Genomic DNA, 19,854 nt, shown 5'->3' with positions numbered 1-19,854 from the left:
CTCATAGTTGGGGTGCCTGGGCCCCTGCCTTAAAAGCAAGGCTTCTTAAACTCTAACGTTCACATGAATTTTCTGGGCATCTTGTTGTAACGTAGATTTTGGGTCAGTTGCTCTGGGTTGGGCCAGAGATTCTGCATTTCTAAAGGCACCCTGATGCCACTGGTCCACAGACTGCACTTTGAATAGAAAGGTTGTGAGCCCCAGTTGGACTGCATCCCAGCTGCATGTTTTCCTACAAAGCCAAGTGCTCACAGGGCCAAGGGGATGCTCCCCTACAGCTTCCCTCTGGACTTCAGGAGACCCCCAGAATGCCCTCCTGCAGATGGGTCTCTAAGATGCTGCTTGGGTCTCTTCCCTGGGTCCTTCCAGCTCAGGACAGATGGAGCTGCAGAGAGACCTGTTTATGGTGGGGCAGGAGAGGATAAGGGTGACATAGGCAAGGTCCTTCGTGTGTAGGGTGAAGCTGAGGACTGGAAGGAAGGAAGCTGGACCAGAGGCCTGCATGTGTTCTCTCCAGGCCACAGATGTTCAAGGTGGGGCTGTTGGGGATATTATTCGGGGTGCCCAACGAAGGAACTGCTAACCCAGGCCTCTCCTTAGTCTTTCACCGAGGAATCCTTTGTGTTCCTCAGTGCTGCTGAGGAGATAAGTGTTCATGACTGAAAAGAGTAAGGGCTCAGAAAATAAGCCACTGATGCAATTGAGAGGTCACTGTGCCAAGGACAATTGGAAGTGGGGAGAGAGGGAGAACGGCGTGGATGGTGAGGGCTTCCCCAGCCAGGATGGCATCCTGTGGAGTATAGGACAGAAGCCTGCCAGGAGATTCTCTGTGGAAGCCAGAGAACCCTAGTCTGGGATGGAAAGGATGCTGTTTTAGCCCACACTTCTTTCCCTGCTCCTCTCTAAAGAGGCAAGGGGTAGTTCCCCTGTAGGCAAAAAAAGGGAAGGAAATAGGCGATTTCATCCCCACTTGGCCATGTTCATTTGACATTTCCCCATGTGTTTCATCCTCTTTACACTTACTGTTTGAAAGATGTACAAATCTCAGTGTATTTATCTACTAAATGGATATAATATCTTCTTTGCGTAACTGTTCTGTGTGTTTGAGAAGGTAATGCATTAAAGTCAAGTGAACTCTTCTCTGAGAGGATGGAGCACATATGCTTTTCCCTAGTGCTCCTGCTAAGTACAACTAAAACCCCTGGATACTGTATATTTAAAACAAATATATACATATATATTTATATTGTATATTTTTATATACAAACATAAGAAAACTAGAACACTGTGAAAAGGTAGAAAGAAGGTAGACCAGTTAGGCACCTCTGGACCCAAAGAAGGATAAGTGGTGAGTTCCCTGGGTTTTCTTCTTACTTCATATATCCCAGCCTTGGAGCTGAACAAGCTGGCCACCCAGAAACACCACAGGACACAGACAAAGCAACTCCAACAGAAGCCTGCTCTTTCTAGCCAAAGGACCAGTAAAAGGGAAGCCTAGAAAAACAGAAAGCCTCTAGACAACAACTGTTTTATCCCAGCTAACTGTCACAGAAAATAACAAACTGGCCCCACCGCCACCAGCCAAGGCTGAGTGGGGAGCCTGGATATCCACCCTTATCAGGCTGTGATGATGCACCCCAGCCCTTCTGCTGGTCAAGAAGGTGAAGTAGGGAGCTGGGACTTTCGTCCCTGCCAGGGTAACAAACTCCACCTACAGTGAAGGTCAGTGAAGAGCACATAGGGATGTGGACTCCAGCCCTCCACCCAGCAATAACGAGGCGTCCCTTCCCCTCCCTGTTGGGACAGCACCAGAGCAGACCTTGTGGAGGGTCAAGACCTTCACACACTCTCAGCAATAAGGCACCCTCTCCCTGTGGGATCAGTAGAGGCTATGTTGGGAGTGATAACAAGCCCTCCCACCCCTCTCAGCCAGAGTGTTACCAGCAGAAGCTTAGCAGGGGGCCAGAGCACCCACTCCTGCTCAGAAGTGATGAGGAGCCCTTGCCTTACTTGGATATCAACAAGACCAATAAATGGGGAACCTACACTTCTACCCCCACCTGGCAGGAAAAAGGCAGTCCTCTGTACTTCTGCTGCCATCCTAGCTGAAACAGAAGGCTTAAATAGTATCCAGAGTCTCGCAACATAATACTCTAAAAGGTCACAGTTCAATCAAAAATCACTCATACCAACAGCCAGCAAAGTCTCAACTTAAGCAAAAAGAGATGATTGACATATGCCAACGTTGGGATGACTGAAGTGTTAGAATTGTCTGACAAAGGCTTTAAAGCAGCTATTATAAGCATGCTTCAGTGAGAATTATAAATATGATTGAAGCAAATTGAGAAAAAAGTCTTATCCAAAAGTAGGGGATATCTCTGTAGAGAAATGGGAGATGTGAAGAAAACACAAATGGAAATTTTAGAACTAAAAAATACAGTAAAGAAGAGAAAAGCTCAATAGCAGAGTGGAAGGAACAGAAGAATCAGTAAACCTGGAGAAAAAATTAGCTCAGAATGGATTTCTTCCTTCCTCTGCTCACCAAGGGTGAGGAGTCTTTAAATACTGCCTTTCTAGGAAGAAGAGAGGGAGAAGGAAAGGAGGAGAAGGCTTTTGCCATCACCTTTGGGTGAGTCTGTCTCTTGAACAATGCCAAGAAAAACAGAAGGTCACCCCCTCAGTGTGCCTAGCTCAGAAAAGGTGACTTTCTGAAACTTCACCCTTTCATACCAACTGGGTGATGGGGAAGCAGGATTTAGGCTGTTCGAAAGCTCTGTGGAATTGTCCTCAGAGCTCATCTAGACAGTGCCTTTCAGACTGTGCTTCCTAGAGCCAAAAGCTGTCCTAAGGGGGTCCTGGAAACCCCTGGGGATAACGTCAACCAGAGAAGTTTCGTTTATGCTCCTATAATATTGTGTTTGCTTCCTGACCACAGACTGGTTCCAAATAGGAAAAGGAGTACGTCAAGGCTGTATATTGTCACCCTGCTTATTTAACTTCTATGCAGAGTACATCATGAGAAACGCTGGGCTGGAAGAAGCACAAGCTGGAATCAAGATTGCCGGGAGAAACCTCAATAACCTCAGATATGCAGATGACGCCACCCTTATGGCAGAAAGTGAAGAGGAAATAAACAGCCTCTTGATGACAGTGAAAGAGGAGAGTGAAAAAGTTGGCTTAAAGCTCAACATTCAGAAAACGAAGATCATGGCATCTGGTCCCATCACTTCATGGCAAATTGATGGGGAAAGAGTGGAAACGGTGTCAGACTTTATTTTTTTGGGCTCCAAAATCACCGCAAATGGTGGTTGCAGTCATGAAATTAAAAGACGTTTACCCCTTGGAAGAAAAGTTATGACCAACCTAGATAGCATATTCAAAAGCAGAGACATTACTTTGCCAACAAAAGTCCGTCTAGTCAGGCTATGGTTTTTCCTGTGGTCATGTGTGGATGTGAGAGTTGGACTGTGAAGAAAGCTGAGTGCTGAAGAATGGATGCTTTTGAACTGTGGTGTTGGAGAAGACTCTTGAAAGTCCCTTGGAATGCAAGGAGATCCAACCAGTCCATTCTGAAGGAGATCAGTCCTGGGTGTTCATTGGAAGGACTGATGATGAAGCTGAAACTCCAGTACTTTGGCTACCTCATGTGAAGAGTTGATTAATTGGAAAAGACTCTAACATTGGGAGGGATTGGGGGCAGGAGGAGAAGGGGATGACAGAGGATGAGATGGCTGGATGACATCACCAACTCGATGGACATGAGTTTGAGTGAACTCTGGGAGTTGGTGATGGACAGGGAGGGCAGGCGTGCTGCAATTCATGGGGTCGCAGAAAGTCGGACATGACTGTGAGACTGAACTGAACTGACTGAATATTGTGTTTAAATGAATGAATGATTCCATGGCTAGGAGACAGGTTGAAAGCCATTTCCTAACTGAGCAACCCTGGGCAAGTTATTTCACTTTTCTGAGTGTCTGTTCCTCATCAGTATATCAGATATAGTAGTGATTATCATGAAAAAAAGAACCTGTCAGCTATTTTTAAATTATTATTATTGTTCTAATATTAGTAATAATTGTCTCACCTCCTGGTGTAAAACACGGGAAAGGGACTTTTGCAAAGTGACGCAGGGAGTTAGAAACTCACGCAGGGAGTTTCCCGGTTAGTTACTCTGGACAAAGAGCTGAGGGTCTGGAAGACACGGCCTTGATGTGGTACTAGTGTGCCATACTGGGGTACAGGTGAAGGGTTGCTGAAGACCAGCTTCTGCCGTTTGTCATTTTCCTCCCAGCTGGGACAAAGCCATTCAGTGGGAAGAGAGTTAATTCCCCGTGGAAGCTAAGTGAGGGCTCTGATGTGAGGGTTACATCCTCCTGTTATAATTCCTAGTCCTTTCCTGACCCCCTGAGGTATGATCGTTTGAACTTTATATTCCTACTTGGGAGCAAGTTTTGATGGCAACACTTACTGTTGAGAGAACATCCGCTTTGTTTAAATTAAAAAAAAAAAACAGTATCAAGTTATGAATGCATTATTTAATTGTGTGTGTGTTATCTTTGCTTCTTAGCCTTAGCAAGTAAGTTCTCTCTGGGCCTGGGTTTTTTCATTTCTAAGAATAATAATATCTCCCTCCCCATCAGGTGACCGGTAGAAGCAAAGATATTGTGATTTGTAAATTCTTTCAAAAACACAGAAGGGTGAATAAATTGAGGGAGGGGGAGAAAAGGAGATTATCATTTTTTAAAAGTGGAAAATAAATCCATACTTGAAAAGGATGGGGCCAACTGCATCATAAGCAAATATTCCTAAATGTTTTTAAAACAAGTAATAGAATAAAATGTGTTGATTCAAAAATTGGTGAAAATAAGTGTATAACTACCAAGGTTGAAGTACAGGTTATTAATCTGCCACACAGAATTTTAAGTCCTTGTGTCAACAATCACATGCAGATAGTCCCTAAACAGAAACTGATTTCATTTAAATAATTTATGAATGAACTGTATATGTAGAGTAAAAATGGCTTAGAAATGTGTGTTGTTGTTTGGTCAGTTCTGTCAACTAAACCTTTAGGACTCCAGCAGCAAGAAAGAGAAAAGGAACAGGGAAAGTCTTATTTATTATGTACTATCAGTAGGCGAAATGTTTATAGAAAACTTTTAACCAAGGAAAAATTAACTTAGCAATTTTATTTAAAATATGTCATTTTCTATACAATGTCTGGTGCTCTGCTAGGGTCGCATTTCTCACATCATCTGCGTTAATCTTCCCATGAACTCTGGAAGGCAGATACCAGTTGGCCCCATTTCACTGATATGCAATCTGAGGTTCAAAAAAAGGAAGTAATTTGTCTGTAATTCCACAGGTAGGAAATGGCAAGACTGAGCTCTGAACCCCAATGTTTGCTACTACTTATATTAATTAATGATTAAATTTGGCATCGTGTCATTAAATAAAATCCACAAAACTTTTGGAAAAACTGAAAGGTATTTGAGCCTTAGTTGACAGCCAGCTGTACCATGGAAGCAAAATGCTTATGAAGCCACTTTTAGGCACACTGTGGAGTTGGATTTGATGAAGTGGGACCTGGGGTTTGTGGGCTTATTTCCTTTCCCTTTCCTTTCAAGTCTGCCTTCTGAATGCTACCATTCAATTGCAGTCCTTTCTCTTCATAATGAAGTATGAATCTGCTTAACAAAAAGGAAACTGACAACTGTTTCAAATGTTTTCATTGACTGTACTTTCCATCCCTGAAATCCCCAAAGGAAAGATACCATGATCAATGACCTGAGAATTTCCTAAACCTTGTGGACGGGCTTCCCATACATTGATTGTTCTGAGGGTTGGGAAAACTGAACTCTGCCACCATCCATAACTGCTTTAATCTGGGGGTACTGTGTAAGAAATGGATGCTGTGAGAGATTGCCTTGAAATAACTGTCTCATGTTTATTTTAGCAGCTTATGAAGTCAGAATTGAAGAACTCCGAAAGGTACAGTTTCTTTTCTTCTTATCAGCTTCATAGCTAAAGCAAGTGTGCAGAGTTGATTCTGAAGTAGTTTCCTTCATAAGGGAGGAAAGCTCTTCGTTTCGTGTTTCTGTGCAATTTCAGAGGCATTTTTAGACTTTGCCTGCTAAGATTCTGAAGTCTGAGCCCAGTATGATCAGAGATGGAAACCGTGTTAGGATGGGAGAAGGCGGTAGTTACGTATTCCTGGCACCTGATGTAAGGCGGTCAGTGCCAACTGGCCTCTAATAACTGTCCCTTCAGGAGAGAGGAGTTCCTCGTCACATGCCAAATTTGTATAGCATGTGCTTCCATGAGAATGACCAGACCCTTGAAGGCATAGTTTTTGGACTTCTGGTGGGCATAGTGCTAGCAACTCGATTAGGGCCCAAGCAGAATCACGGGCTTTGATTCTGGCTTCTGGCTATGTGACCTAGAACCTCCATTTCCTCACATGTGGCCATAGGAACACCCCCATCAGAAGTCATTGTGAGAATGAAAAGAGGTAAATTCAGGCAGTTGAATAGTAAGTGCTGAAATCTATCCCAGGCACTTTACCTCTCTGCGCTTCAGCTGTGTCTTCTGTAAAATGGTGTGTTCCCTGGAATGGCAGGAAGCATAAGCCTTGTGCAGTAGTAGCTGCTCAATAAGTAATGAGACCACCAGTTGTTCCACCGAGTTGCTGAGTGAACTAAGCTGGATGAAGCAGGTGAGCACCTAGTCCAGCACTCAGCACACAGTAGGTACTTACTGTTTTAACTGGGTCAGTTCAGGTACTACTCCTTCCTCACTGGGTGCGTTTACTCGAGGTCCTTCATCTTTCTGCTTTGCTTTTCTTATGATTACTGAAAAGGATTGTTCATTTGTGATACACTTTAGAAATATAAAACTAGAAATGATTATTAATCATTAGTATTATTAATATTAATCAATCATCAATAATCATTAATCATCAATATTATTAATCATTACTATTAATGAAAGTAGAAAGATGCTTCACTTACCTGGCAGTATTAGCAAATTATAAACTTTTCTGCACAATGGAGCTTTCCAAATAACCACAATTTTATCCCATTCAAAATTTAAAAAGCATGAAAATATTTTTCTTTCAACCTTCAGACATATATTATGTTCACTCATGTTTTTGAGCTCGGTGGCTGGAATCTGATTTCTCCATTTCTTGTTGACTTGGAGTTCTCTGAAACATAAGGGGCTGAATGGGCACTGTCCATGTTTTTCTTGAGATGCTCTTAGGCCCTTGTAGGTGTTCAGAATGAGTTGCCTTCACACCAAACTGCCATTGTCTATATGCTGTAGTTGTTTTATTATTTCCATCAACTGTTACTTCCTTCTCCTGTCAACCTCTTCATGTCCAGCAGTGGGTTTCCATGTGGTCCAGTACACGCCAGGTCCTTGTCCGGGGGCAGGCACCCGTGTGTGTGGTGGCTGAGATGCAAAGAAGATGCCTGCAATGTGGGAGCCCCGTGTTTGATCCCTGGGTGGGGAAGATCCTCTGGAGAAGGGAATGACTACCCACTCCAGTATTCTTGCTTGGAGAATCCCATGGACAGAGGGGCCTGGCGAGCTGCAGTCCATGAGGTCACAAAGAGTCGGACACGACTGAGTGACTAACACTTTCATTTTTTCACCTGTGTACGCGTGGCATCATGTAATCCTCACAGCCACCCTGTGAGCTGGCATCACTGCTTTTTACAGATGAGAACTCAAGGCTCAGAGAAGTTGAAGAACTGTAAGTAATGTAGCAGAGATATAAAGCAAGGTCCCTCTAACTTGTCTTTCTACAAGTGTTGCCATCCAGTCTGTTAGAATTGTGTGGCAAATGAGAGCCAGTGGTCCCTGAACGCAAACCGGGAGCCTCTCCTCAAAGGAAGGGATGTGAGCTCTTGGGCGTGGACTCTGCAGCAGCGTTTTGGATGCTTATTTTCTGTTCTCTTTGGGTTCTTGGCTAGATTCCAGATTGTGAATGATGTATGACAAATGACTAAATGAGGGCTAGGTTGTGGCCACTGGGGCCTAAGTTTAATGGTGCCAAGTCTAGATCACACACGAGCTGGGTTTTGATCAGGTGGTGTGTGATTAGGAAAGGAAGAAAGCCTGTACCAATTTTGCTCACTGGAACATTGCTCAAATATCACAATTCGTATTTCCTCATGGGGTTTAAAAGTTCTTTATTCTACAGATGCGTTCCTAGATGGGCATGCAGAGAACAACTTAATTTTCTAAGTCAAATTATACATTACCTCTGGCATGCACCATAACTTTAGAAATGCCTGTTTTTTGGTGTTTGTTTTTTTTTTTTTTTTTGACTGATCTTCAGCTCCACTGGCAACAGTTCATGAAGCATTTTGTTGTCAGCATCTACTTTGCTTTGTACTGAGCCCTCACCCTTTGGTCATGTCTCTTAACGATCTGTAACCAAACAACAGAGGCCTGGTTGGGGTTTGATGTGCGTAGATTTATGAAAATGACCACTTTTCTCTTTACTTTCAGGCTGGGAAGAGATTTTACCATCAAGAACTTAGGTGAGTTTTATCTTCAAAAGGAAAAGCATTAATTAGCCACTGACCCTCTGATGACAGAACTGTTTTTCCTTAATGGGCCAGTTGTCTCTAGTGCCTGACCTGGTTCAGCACCCCTAGTACCCTGCAAGCTGTCTGGTACAGAGAAGGTGCTCAAGGGTCCTGCCTGGCCTTTTGGGTTCACCTCATTCTAGCTCACTCTATACTCACTCAGCAGAGGCTTGCTGAGTCCCCAACATGTTGGCCATTTGCTAACCACAAGGGCTGGGGGTTCCCTTGGTAACTCAGCTGGTAAAGAATCTGCCCGCCATGCAGGAGATCCTGGTTCGATTCCTGGATTAGGAAGAGCCACTGGAGAAGGGATAGGCTACCCACTCCAGTATTCTTGGGCTTCCCTGGTGGCTCAGCTGGTAAAGAATCCACCTGCAATGTGGGAGACCTGGGTTTGATCCCTGGGTTGGGAAGATCCCCTGGAGAAGGGAACAGCTACCCACTCCAGTATTCTGGTCTGGAGAATTCCATGGACTGTATAGTCCATGGCGTCACAGTGAGTCAGACACAACTGAGCAGCTTTCACTTTCAGGGGCTGGGGCAGTGACAGAGAGCACGCCACTACCCTTGGGGGTTCCCCAGTTAGAGAAATACAGTCAAACAGGCATATGACAATCACGTGGGTCCCAAAGAATTGACAATTTCCAAAACGCACTGTGCTGTTTCAGGTCTCTTTACCTTTGCTCATTTCCTTCATTCAGCTCAACTTGATGATCTGGCAGACTTAGCTACTAACCATCAAATGACCCCTCCTGTAAGAAGCCTTCCTCCTTCTCCTCCTCTAGTCCCTTCCCTGTGGTGCTGCTGTAAGACACACACGTTTGCACTAACGTCATGTCTGTCCTTTGTTTGCTAAGATGCGAGTTCATCCTCACTCTCCCCTTCTCTGAGCTCCTTGTGGGCAGGGCCCGTTTTTCTCATTCTTGATCCAGACCTGGGCTTGGCATATAGCAGTGCTTTTGCCTAATCCTTCAGAGCCTGCCTGTCTCTCTCACCACCCACCTGTGGAAGTTATTTATAATGCATTCAAATAAACATGGCCTGTGAGCTCTGGAGAAGCATGTATCAGCATTTCCTGGCTGAGGCTAAAAACACACAAGCTGGATCATGGAGGAAAACCCTGCTTCATCTCTCTCCTTGAGCTCCTGCCTGACCTTGAATTCAGGAGTCCTGTGATTACCCTTTGGCACCTAACACAGTGCTGGGCACAGAGTAAGCACATGTCAGATGATTAGCTACTTAGTTCCACATTTATTGAGCTTTTTCTCTGTTCAGACACTGCTAGATTCTCAGGTACAGAAATGAATAATAGAATGTATTCCCTATACTTAGTTCAGCTTAAGAATGAAGACCAGAGTGGCAGGGGTGAGGGGGTCACTTGGAGGGGAAAATGACCGTGGAAGTAGGAATTTACAATATCAGATAATCACTGTTAAAAGTTATGAAAACACAGAAGTGAGGTGGTAGGCATGCTTTCTGCAAGAGTGACAACTGAGCTGAATCATGAAAACATGTAGGAACTGGCTGGGTGAAAATGGCAGGATGCCTGTTCCAGGCAGGGGTCACGGTTGGGGGGCAAAGACGCAGTATTGCACAGTGAGGCCAGTACAGGTGTCCACGAAGAGCTGGATGATGCTTGAGCATAAAGTGCGGTGTGGAGCAGCAGGAATGAGGTCATATACAGAGCAAGATACAGGAGGACCTGCATTCCCTAATTAATCATTCAGACCAATCCTGTCCAGTGGAAATATAAAGCAAACCACATATGTCACTTAAAATGTCTCTAGTAGCTATCTTCTAAAAAGCAAAAAAAGAAAAAAAGAAATGATCCTAATATGTCCAAAACATTATCATTTCACCATGTAATCAGCATTAAAGTTTCTACTGAAATATTTTAAATCCTTTTCTTCACACCAAGTGTTAAAGATCCAGATGTGTTTTACACGGACAGCTTGAGTTTGGACCATACACATTTCAGATGTTCAAAAGTCACATGGGAACAGTGACCTCTTGGATGGCACAGTTTTAAACCTTATTCTATAAGTCAGCAGAAGCCACAAAAGAGTTTTAAAGCAGAAATAATATACCCCTAGCATTCCTAGGAGTCACAACATTAAATGTAATTTGACAGTTATTTATGGAGATCCAGCCATGTAGAAACTACTGGACAAAACCCGGGGGATAAAAGATGGATTACAGAGGACATGTACATCAGCAAGGCAGGTAAATGCCTTAGGAAAAATGTCAGCAATGGGAAGAGAAGCCTTGGGTAATTCTAACTCGGCAGATGCTGTGATGAAGAAGAGGACACTGACAGTTAGGAGAGCCAATTACATGCTGGAAGCAGCGTTAGGCTTTCAACATTTTTATCACATTTCACTTTCATGGCAACTGTGGAGACCAGCATTATGACTTTTCATTTATAGATGGAAACATTTGACTTTTAGAAACGTTCATCTTAGGTTCTTAGAGGCAGAATAGGGGCTGGATCCCAGCCCTCCCTCCACATCCCCTGTTCTAGAACTAGTGGCCTTGATGGTAGATAAGAGTCACCAGTCATTGGATGAGTGAAACTTTAAAATTCTTCCCATTGTCACAGAATATTTCCCTCTCCTGGTGTTTCTCCTTCCTGCACGACCACTTCTGCTTTTCTGTGAGGGCTGTCTGTCTCTGCCTTCCATGTAGAAGTGGCTGTAGAGCTCTCTACTTCACTATGTTGCCAGAAACAGATGCTCACATCTGGATGCTGATGCTCCTCAGTGTTCTGTCCCCGGTCCTCAGCTTGTTGACTATGCTCTTCACCTTGACTCCCTCCCTCTACTCCTCCACTGCAGCTATTGGCAGTATATAGGTGTGTGGTAGTCATGCCTTTCATGAGGGAATGCTAGCTGGAAGACTTTGCTACTGCGGGTTGCAAAGCATTAGTGCTGGCGGTACACACGTGATTTAACAGAGCTCTGATTTTTAGTTAGTGTCAAGGAAAAATGGAAGAGCCAGAAGCAGATCTGTAGACTGTACATTTTAATATACAATAGAGGGATAAAAGAGAGTCAGGCAACACTTGCTTGGGAGAATTAGGCAGCACTTCTCAGAGGGGAGCTGACTTAGACAGACTGGAAAGGGTGCTGTTTCTCTGCAGTATAAGATGGGGAAGGCATGACTGAAAAAGGAACTAGCAAATATGAAAGAAGAGTTGCTCAAAATAGGATGGAAAGTTTGGAGAATTAGAGTGTAGATTAGCATAAACATGGAGAGAAGAAGCAGAGGATGGAGTTGGAAAGAAGGGTGGGGGCCAAATCACAGTGGGGCTGATATTTTATCCATCAGCCAATGGGAAGTTAGATTTTAAGCAGGAATTCACTCTGGCATTGATTGGAACAGCCAGAAATGCGGGGAAATTTTCTATGGTTGACTTGATCCTGGTCCTCTCATCTTTAAAGAAGAAGAAAAGGAGGAGAAAGGGAAGGAGAAGGGGGAAGAAAGAGGAAGGTTCAGCTCTGTTTAAATTCATTTCCCTCATTCATTTCATTTAGGATTGAGGGGTACACTATCATCAAAACTCTCTCATCTTCACTTTTTCCCTGGTATCGCTTCACTTTTCAGACCCCAACACGAAGATGAAGATAAACAGATGAAGGAAAAAGAACCATACCAATTGAAACTTCAAAACACCGAAGATCTAGACTTAGACCATCTTTTCAAGGTATCTGTAATTCTAGAGTTCCAGATCAAACAGTCCAGGCCATCCATATAATAGGTTCAGTTCATGGAGTGACTTTTTAGAGGCTGAACCATGCAACTCTCCAGAAAGACAGGAGATGGAGTGGGTGTTGGGTGTCTTATAAAAGAAATTGACAGGACAAGAACACCGAACTCTAGCCTCCGATTTCTTACTTATTAGCTGTGAAGCAGGTCTCATAAACTGGGCTAAGATTAGTGTGAGTTCAGTGAGACACCCGGAGGGCAAATTCAAAGAGACAACTCAGGTCCCCACCCTGCTCTTGTGGAACCTGATCGGAGGGCCTCCTGAAATTCTGTGCTCTGAGGCTCTGCTTAAGAGGGACCTAATCTCTGAGCTTAGGCATCTCATGTGTAAAATGAGAATAAATAACCCCTATCTGATTACCATCCCCACTCCCATCTGAATTACCTTATTTTTGATAATGAAATAGTGTAGATGAAGGTGCTTTGTAAGCTGTAAGCTACCATGAAAATGAAGTATATTGTTGTTAATTAACTGATCAGTTAACACTGTTTGTTGATAGGAAACACTGTATATGTGTATATCCACATCCAAAGGACACTATCTCCTTCAAAACAGTCAGAGGCTTAAACAATAGATACCACCAGGGCTGTTACCAGTGTTCAAAACACGTGGGATGTCTGTTTGAGATGGGCCTATCACATCACATTGTTCCACATGCAGGGCTTGGGTAAATCAGACATCTTGGTGGTGGTATGGGCCTGAACTGAGGTGTAGGCCCAGAGGCCCCACTGGAATAGGCTGAATGTTTACAGACTATAAAAAAGCAGCATAATTCAGAGAAGTCGTTAATAATGAAAGATAGGGACCAGAGACGGGAGTGGCATGATGTGTTAAGATGGGTGGTGGGACCAGAGATCAGGAAGGGTTCGGAGCGTTTCATGATGAGAACGGCAACAGAGGAGCATGATTAAGGGTGTGTGTGTGCTCAGTCGGTCAGCTGAATCCGACTCGGTACAACCCTGTGGACTGTAGCCCGTCAGGCTCTTCCGTCCATGGGATCCTCCAGGCAAGAATACTATAGTGGGTTGCCATGTCTTCCTCTAGGGAATCTCTCTGACTCAGGGATTGAACCCACATCTCCTGCAGCTTCTGCATTGCAGGTAGATTCTTGACCACTGAGCCACCAGAGAAATCTGATATGATTCAGGATACCATGAAAGAGCAAAAGCATGGGTGCTCCCTTTTTCAGTGTATCCCTGGTAGCCAAGCGCACAGGGCTCTGGGATCCAGTCCTGCCTGGGCAGATGACTAGCTGTGAGACCAGGGGCCAGTTATTTAACCTTTCTAAATTCTTTATCAAGAAAAATCATGGTCTTTTTTGAATGAGATGTCATGAAGATCAAGTAAGATAAGATATGCTGCTGCTGCTAAGTCACTTCAGTCGTGTCCGACTCTGTGCGACCCCATAGACGCCAGCCAACCAGGATCCCCCGTCCCTGGGATTCTCCTAGCAAGAACACTGAAGTGGGTTGCCATTTCCTTCTCCAATGCATGAAAGTGAAAAGATAAGATATATCAAGAGCCTATTCCATGGTCAGCCTGCCATTATAGCCTGATTGCATCCTGTGGGCCTGCCTCCAAGCCAGCCATCCGATGGCTATTCAGAGGGGAACAAAAGACATTGTATATGCCCTTGTGAAACTTAGAGAAATGAGACTGTGTTAGATAAAACAGCAAAAAATGACTAGCTGGGAGGAATGAATGAATACAGAATAGCATTAGTAAGAGAAAAACCAATAGTTAAGTGCAGGACTGTCCTTGTTGCATGGGTTTAGGTGGATATCTATGAAGAGATACCTGGGAAAACCCAGATGGCAGAAGACCACGCAGGTGGGAGAACCATGCCGGCCAGAAAGCAGGATGCTGCAATGGACATCATCCAGGAGGAGGCTTGCCCTGAGGACTTCCAGCCGGCCAGGCACCCCATAGACTACTGTGAGTTCCATTTTTTTCCTGGTTCTTTTTACCATTACTGAATTATTTTAAAGCTGTATGTGACCAAGATTTTAATTGATTTTATAAATATTCACCTAGCATCTATTATACATCAAATCACTTGCCTGAGTGAGGCAGCTGTACTAGATTTAGAGGTAGAAGGCCCGAGTTCAAATTAAGGCTCTTAAACTTATTAGCTGTGTAACATAATCCTTCATATTCCTCAGTTTCTTCATTTATTAAAAAGGGATCATAATACAGATCTCACTGGGGCTTGGCACAGACAAAATCTGACAGTATGTTGCATAATAGGTGCACAGTTGAATGTTTACTCATTTCTTCTTATATCTCCCAGAACCTGTTATTTTTTGTAGACTCAAGACATTGACACTTTGATGACATAGTATGATACTATTATTTGACTTTATTCAGGTTGAATTTTTATCTTCATGTGAATCAAACTCTTGATTGCAAGTAACTGTAATAAAATCATACTGTTTTAAGCAAAAGAGGAGGCTCACCTAGCAGAAGGTCTGGACATGGCTGGACTCAGGGACACAAACAGTATCCCAGGGACTCAGTATTACCTTTTTTGCTCCTGGCTTTGTCCCCCTCCCTCTTGGCTCCATCTTCAAGCAAACTCTACCCTTGTGGAGACAAGCTGGCACCTGGCAGTGACAGATTTGCATGCTATCTATCCTCTTAGGAACCCCAACAGAAAGCTGGAAATGGTTATCCTCTCAACAGTTTTAAGAAAAGGTCCAGATTTGAGTCTTACTGGCTTGATTGTGTCACATGCCAGTCTTGATCCAATCATCATGAATGTGGGATAGGATGCTCTGACTGACCCAGGCCTCTGTCATAAATTCACATCTGTAGCTGGAGGCAGAATTAGTTGTACCAAAACAGTATCATTTCAGATTGAAGGATTTCCCAAGTTAAAAGCTGTTATCATAGGGAAAAAAGTAGACACTGAATAGACAAAACAGACGTCTACTCCAGTCCAATAAGCCACGGCAAACCGCTGACATGTCATAACGTGTTACAATCAAAGTTATAAGAAAATATTACAATCATGAGATTGACTCAGGCCCTATAAAATCCACCTCTAGGCTAGCTGCCTGCATCCCTGCCATGCACTTCCTTCCCTATACACTGTTATTCTAAGTTAACTGACTGTGACATGTGCGTAAGTGCCCCCATCACTTTGCCTGAACTCTTTCCTGTGTCTGAAATGCCTTTCTGCCCACCCTCTACCTGCTGATATCTCAGCCATCTTTCAGGATCCATCTCCAAAGTCAGTTCTTCTGAGGCCCTCCTTACCTTCCTTACACCTAGACTCCACTTTCCTACTCTCCAGGGACCATAATTGCTCATTCCTCTCTGTTTCCAGGACACCAAAACAGCAATGGAATGACCAGTTTTCCATAGTAGGTTTTCGTTCTTCAGTCACTAAGTCGTGTCAGACTCTTTGTGACCCCATGGACTGCAGCATGCCAGCCTTCCCTGTTCTTCACTATCTCCCAGAGTTTGCTCAAACTCATATCCATTGAGTCAATGATACCATCCAACTATATCATCCTCTGTCATCCCCTTCTCCTCCTGCTCTCAATCTTTCCCAGCCTCAGGGTCTTTTCCAGTGAATCGTCTCTTTGCAAGGTGTCCAAAGTATTGGAGCTTCAGCATCAGTCCTTCCAATGGATATTTAGGGTTGATTTCCTGTAGGATGGACTGGTTTGATCTACTTGCTTTCCAAGGGACTCTCAAGAGTCTTCTCCAGCATAATTCAAAAGCATCAGTTCTTCTGCGTTCAGCCTTCTTTATGAGATCCAACTCTCACATCTGTACATGACTACCAGAAACGACCTTTGTCAGAAAAGTGATATATTTGGTTCTTTTCAGATTCAAGCATTCTGGGACACCAAACCACTATGTATTAATCCTACAACCCTGGGAAGTTCACGTACTTTTATGTACACGTGGGGACAGTACTATTTATTTCCCAGGGCTCTTTGTCAGTGCATATAAAGTGTTGCTCAGTCATGTCTGACTCTTTGCGACCCCATGGACTCTAGCATACCAGTCTCTCTGTCCATGGGATTTTCCAGGCAAGGGTACTGGAGTAGGTTGCCATTTCCTTCTCCAACATAAAGTGTTAGGTAGTTAGAATAGGGAAAAGAGTCGAGAATGGCGGTGGCTAAAAGATAAGGAAGAGAAAAGCCTGCGAAAGTAGAACAAAGGAAGGTCCGAGGACTGGAGTGAGGACCTCAGGTAAAACAAACAACACTCCTGGCTGGCCCAATTTACATAGGACAGGCCCAGGGGGAGAAAAACATATAATGAGAGGAGCCAAAGCTCTCTCTCTCTCCTGCACGCTGGGGTGCTCTTCTCTTCGCGTCTTTGTCTTAGACAAATCAGTGTTATAGCTCGGTGTTACAGCTCTATTTTATTTAGAAGATAGCAGGAAAATCCATCTTTGAGGCATGAGGGCACGTTGATCCAAAGATGCGATCCATTTGTTCTTTTTTCGCGGGCTTTTCTCTTCCTTATCTTTTAGCCACTGCCATTCTGGACTCTCTTCCCTATTCTAACTACCTAACAAAAGCATCTGGTTCATTGCTAAATAACTGTCAGTTCTCTTTGCTCACTTGCTTTTCTGAAACAATTACAGCATGCTTTACTTTATAACTCATGGTATACACGTTTGTTTCCTGCGGTTCACTGTGAACACCTTGGGGTAGGAGACCATTTGACATTTTTCTCTGTATCTCTGCAACCTGCAACCAACAAAACCTTGTTAAAGGAAAGAATGAAATAATAAATCAGACTTCAGTGAGAGAGTATGGTAGATTTGACAATCTTAATGATTCTTCTGACTAAAACAACTAAAGTGAAGAAGAAAATTGGGAGTGGAGGGGACAATTCATTAAAGCATCACAGAACTGACTTAAAAGGAAGTATCCACATGCCTGCAGGAACCAGGAACCCTGAGAAATGAGTGAGCACCAAAGCTGCTCTTGCCCTGAGGCCTTTCACCGAGCTCTGAATCCTTTGTTCTCCTGTTTTGAATGCATGGTGTGCAGAGGACAGGAGCTATATCCCAGGGCCTGCCCAAAGTGAGTGTCTAATAGGAGCGTGCATGTGTGCATACCCAGTCATATCCGACTCTTTTGTGACCCCATGGAGTGCAGCTCGCCAGGCTCCTCTGTCCATGGGGTTCTCCAGGCAAGAATACTGGAGTGGGTTGCCTTTTCCTCCTTCAGGGGATCTTCCTGACCCAGGGATCAAACCTCTGTCTCCTGCATTGACAGGTGGATTCTTTAACACGGAGCCACCTGGGAAGCTCATACAATAGGAGACTGCTGTATAAAATTGGGACCTCAAAGAATTATGTCCACACAGAATGGATAGCACTATGCCTGTTGTTAACAATGCTATATTATATACTTATAAATTTACAAGAGTAGACCTCAAGTGCTCTTAAACCATAAAAATTTTTTAAAAAATTAAATAGGACAAATTAAGACATTTCTAATGAGATAAATGACACACGAGAAAGCACAGAGGCAGTACTGAATCAAAAAACACGTCTTTAGATGAAAAATGGATAGACTAATTTGGACTATAGAAAAAAAATGGAAGGGTGGAAAGGGAGGAAAACAAGCTGAAGTAAATAAGAGTTAAAGGAGAGGCCTAAACATGGGGCTGAAAGCCATTTTCAAGCAATTATGTATTGTCCTTGAAGAGTCACCACAGATTTCGGGATTACACTATGTTGAAAACAGTCTGAAGAAAATTCTTCTAAGTAATCTGTACACACTGCTAAAGCGCAAAGAGAGTCTGTAATAAACGTGTGCTAAGCCCCCTGAACAGTTCTCTGCAATATTTGTGATGAGGAGCACAAAATGCTTAGTCAAGGAAAGTGGGCATGAAAACAGAGGAAAGTTTTGAGGAAAAAAAAATACAGTTGTTTTTCGAATTCCTTCTACACAAATGGGTCTCTTTTGGAAAAAAATGAACAAAATAAGAAGAACTCCTCCCTTCCATTAAAAAAAAGAAAAGAACATTAAAGACAAACCCCAGGGAGCAGAAGGAAATTTGCTCATTTGCTCCTGGTGCTGGGTAAAGGAAAAAAAATCTGTTACCATCCGATTCTCATATTCACTTTGGGAAAATTTATTGAGCTCTACTCATGATTTGTGCCCTTTCCTGTCTGTCATACTGTAATTTTACTAACATAATTGTCAAAAGACAGACATAGTGTGTACTTTCCAAACAAGAAAAACAGAATGAAGAAATAGAGAAGAAACCTCAGTGAGTCAAACACAAGGAAAATGAGGGAAAAACAGAACAAATAAAATGTATGTAATAAAACACTAAGTATATATTTCAAAATATCTGTAAATACTATAAGCATAACACTCTCTAATTAGAGGACATATGCATTCAAATCATTCAATATTAAAAATATTTTAGGGCCTTTTATGTCCCCAGAATTGTTCTAGGCATTGGGGGTATAGCAGTAAACAAACCAGACAAAAATTATGGAGGTTGTATTCTGATCAGAGCAGACAGATGATAAATATATAAATAATAAAATATTCACTATGTGGAATTTTAATAAATATAGAAAATATAATAAAGCAAAATAGAATTAAGGAAGTAGGTAGAGGAAGTGGACGTTGTAGTTTTAAAGGGCTGACAGATGACTTCAAAGATACAAAGCAGATGAAGAACAGAGCCATATCTATCCAGTATATTCTAGGGAGAGTGGGGAAGGAATGCAGCTATCCTGGGCCAGAGCCTATTAGATGTGCTGGTAGAATAGCAAGGAGGCTGGTGTGGCTGGAGCAGTGATGAAGGAGACTGTGGTAGGAGACGAGGTCAGAGATATAACAAAGGACCAGGGGCTTTTGTAGACCATTGGAAGAACATTGGCATTTATTCTAAGTAATATTAAAAAAGAAAAAACAAAAAACAGTGAAAGGTTTTGAGCACAAGAACAGAAACGATCTGACCTGCATTTTAAAGAATCATCTTGGCTGCTGTCTTGAAAGAAGAACGTAGAGGAAGAATCTGGGACCTGTTATGAGTTTGTTGCAATAATTTAAGTGAAAGACAATGTTAGCTTGGAGAAGGGTACCATGGTTGAGTTGAGATGTGTATTTTTGGATTCAGGATATAAATGTGAAAGTCAAGCTGATGGATGGCTGTGATTGGAGGTGGGATATAATACAGGAGTCAAGAATGTCTTCAAGGTTTTGGACCTGAGCAACTAGAAAGGTGGGTTGCCACTCATCATTGAGATAAGGCTGACTTCAGGAAGAACACATTTGTAGAAAGTAAAAAGTTTGGTTTGGAATGTAATATGTTGAGACAACCAATTGGAAGCAGTGTGAAGGCTGACGAAGTATCTAGAACTCATGAGAAAGATGTCTAGGTTAGAGATGTAAATTTGGGAGTTGTCTATGTTTTTAAGTTGTCTATGTTTTTTTTAAGGCTTCCTTGGTAGCTCAGACGGTAAAGCGTCTGCCTACAATGCGGGAGACCCGTGTTCGA

General features: G+C 43.1%; 1 protein-coding gene across 1 annotated transcript in view; it reads left to right on the top strand.

The window, feature by feature from the left end:
* C3H1orf168 (chromosome 3 C1orf168 homolog) overlaps positions 1-19,854 on the top strand; it is a 79,121-nt gene that overhangs the window by 27,064 nt on the left and 32,203 nt on the right. Inside the window, 4 exon segments of the mRNA XM_018044659.1 lie at positions 5,954-5,988; positions 8,515-8,546; positions 12,198-12,297; positions 14,136-14,295. Coding sequence (XP_017900148.1) covers positions 5,954-5,988; positions 8,515-8,546; positions 12,198-12,297; positions 14,136-14,295 — 327 coding nt within the window.

This window comes from Capra hircus, chromosome 3 (genome assembly GCF_001704415.2).
Source record: "Capra hircus breed San Clemente chromosome 3, ASM170441v1, whole genome shotgun sequence".
NCBI classification, from domain to species: domain Eukaryota; kingdom Metazoa; phylum Chordata; class Mammalia; order Artiodactyla; family Bovidae; genus Capra; species Capra hircus.
This window is presented reverse-complemented; position numbering and strand designations above follow the sequence as displayed.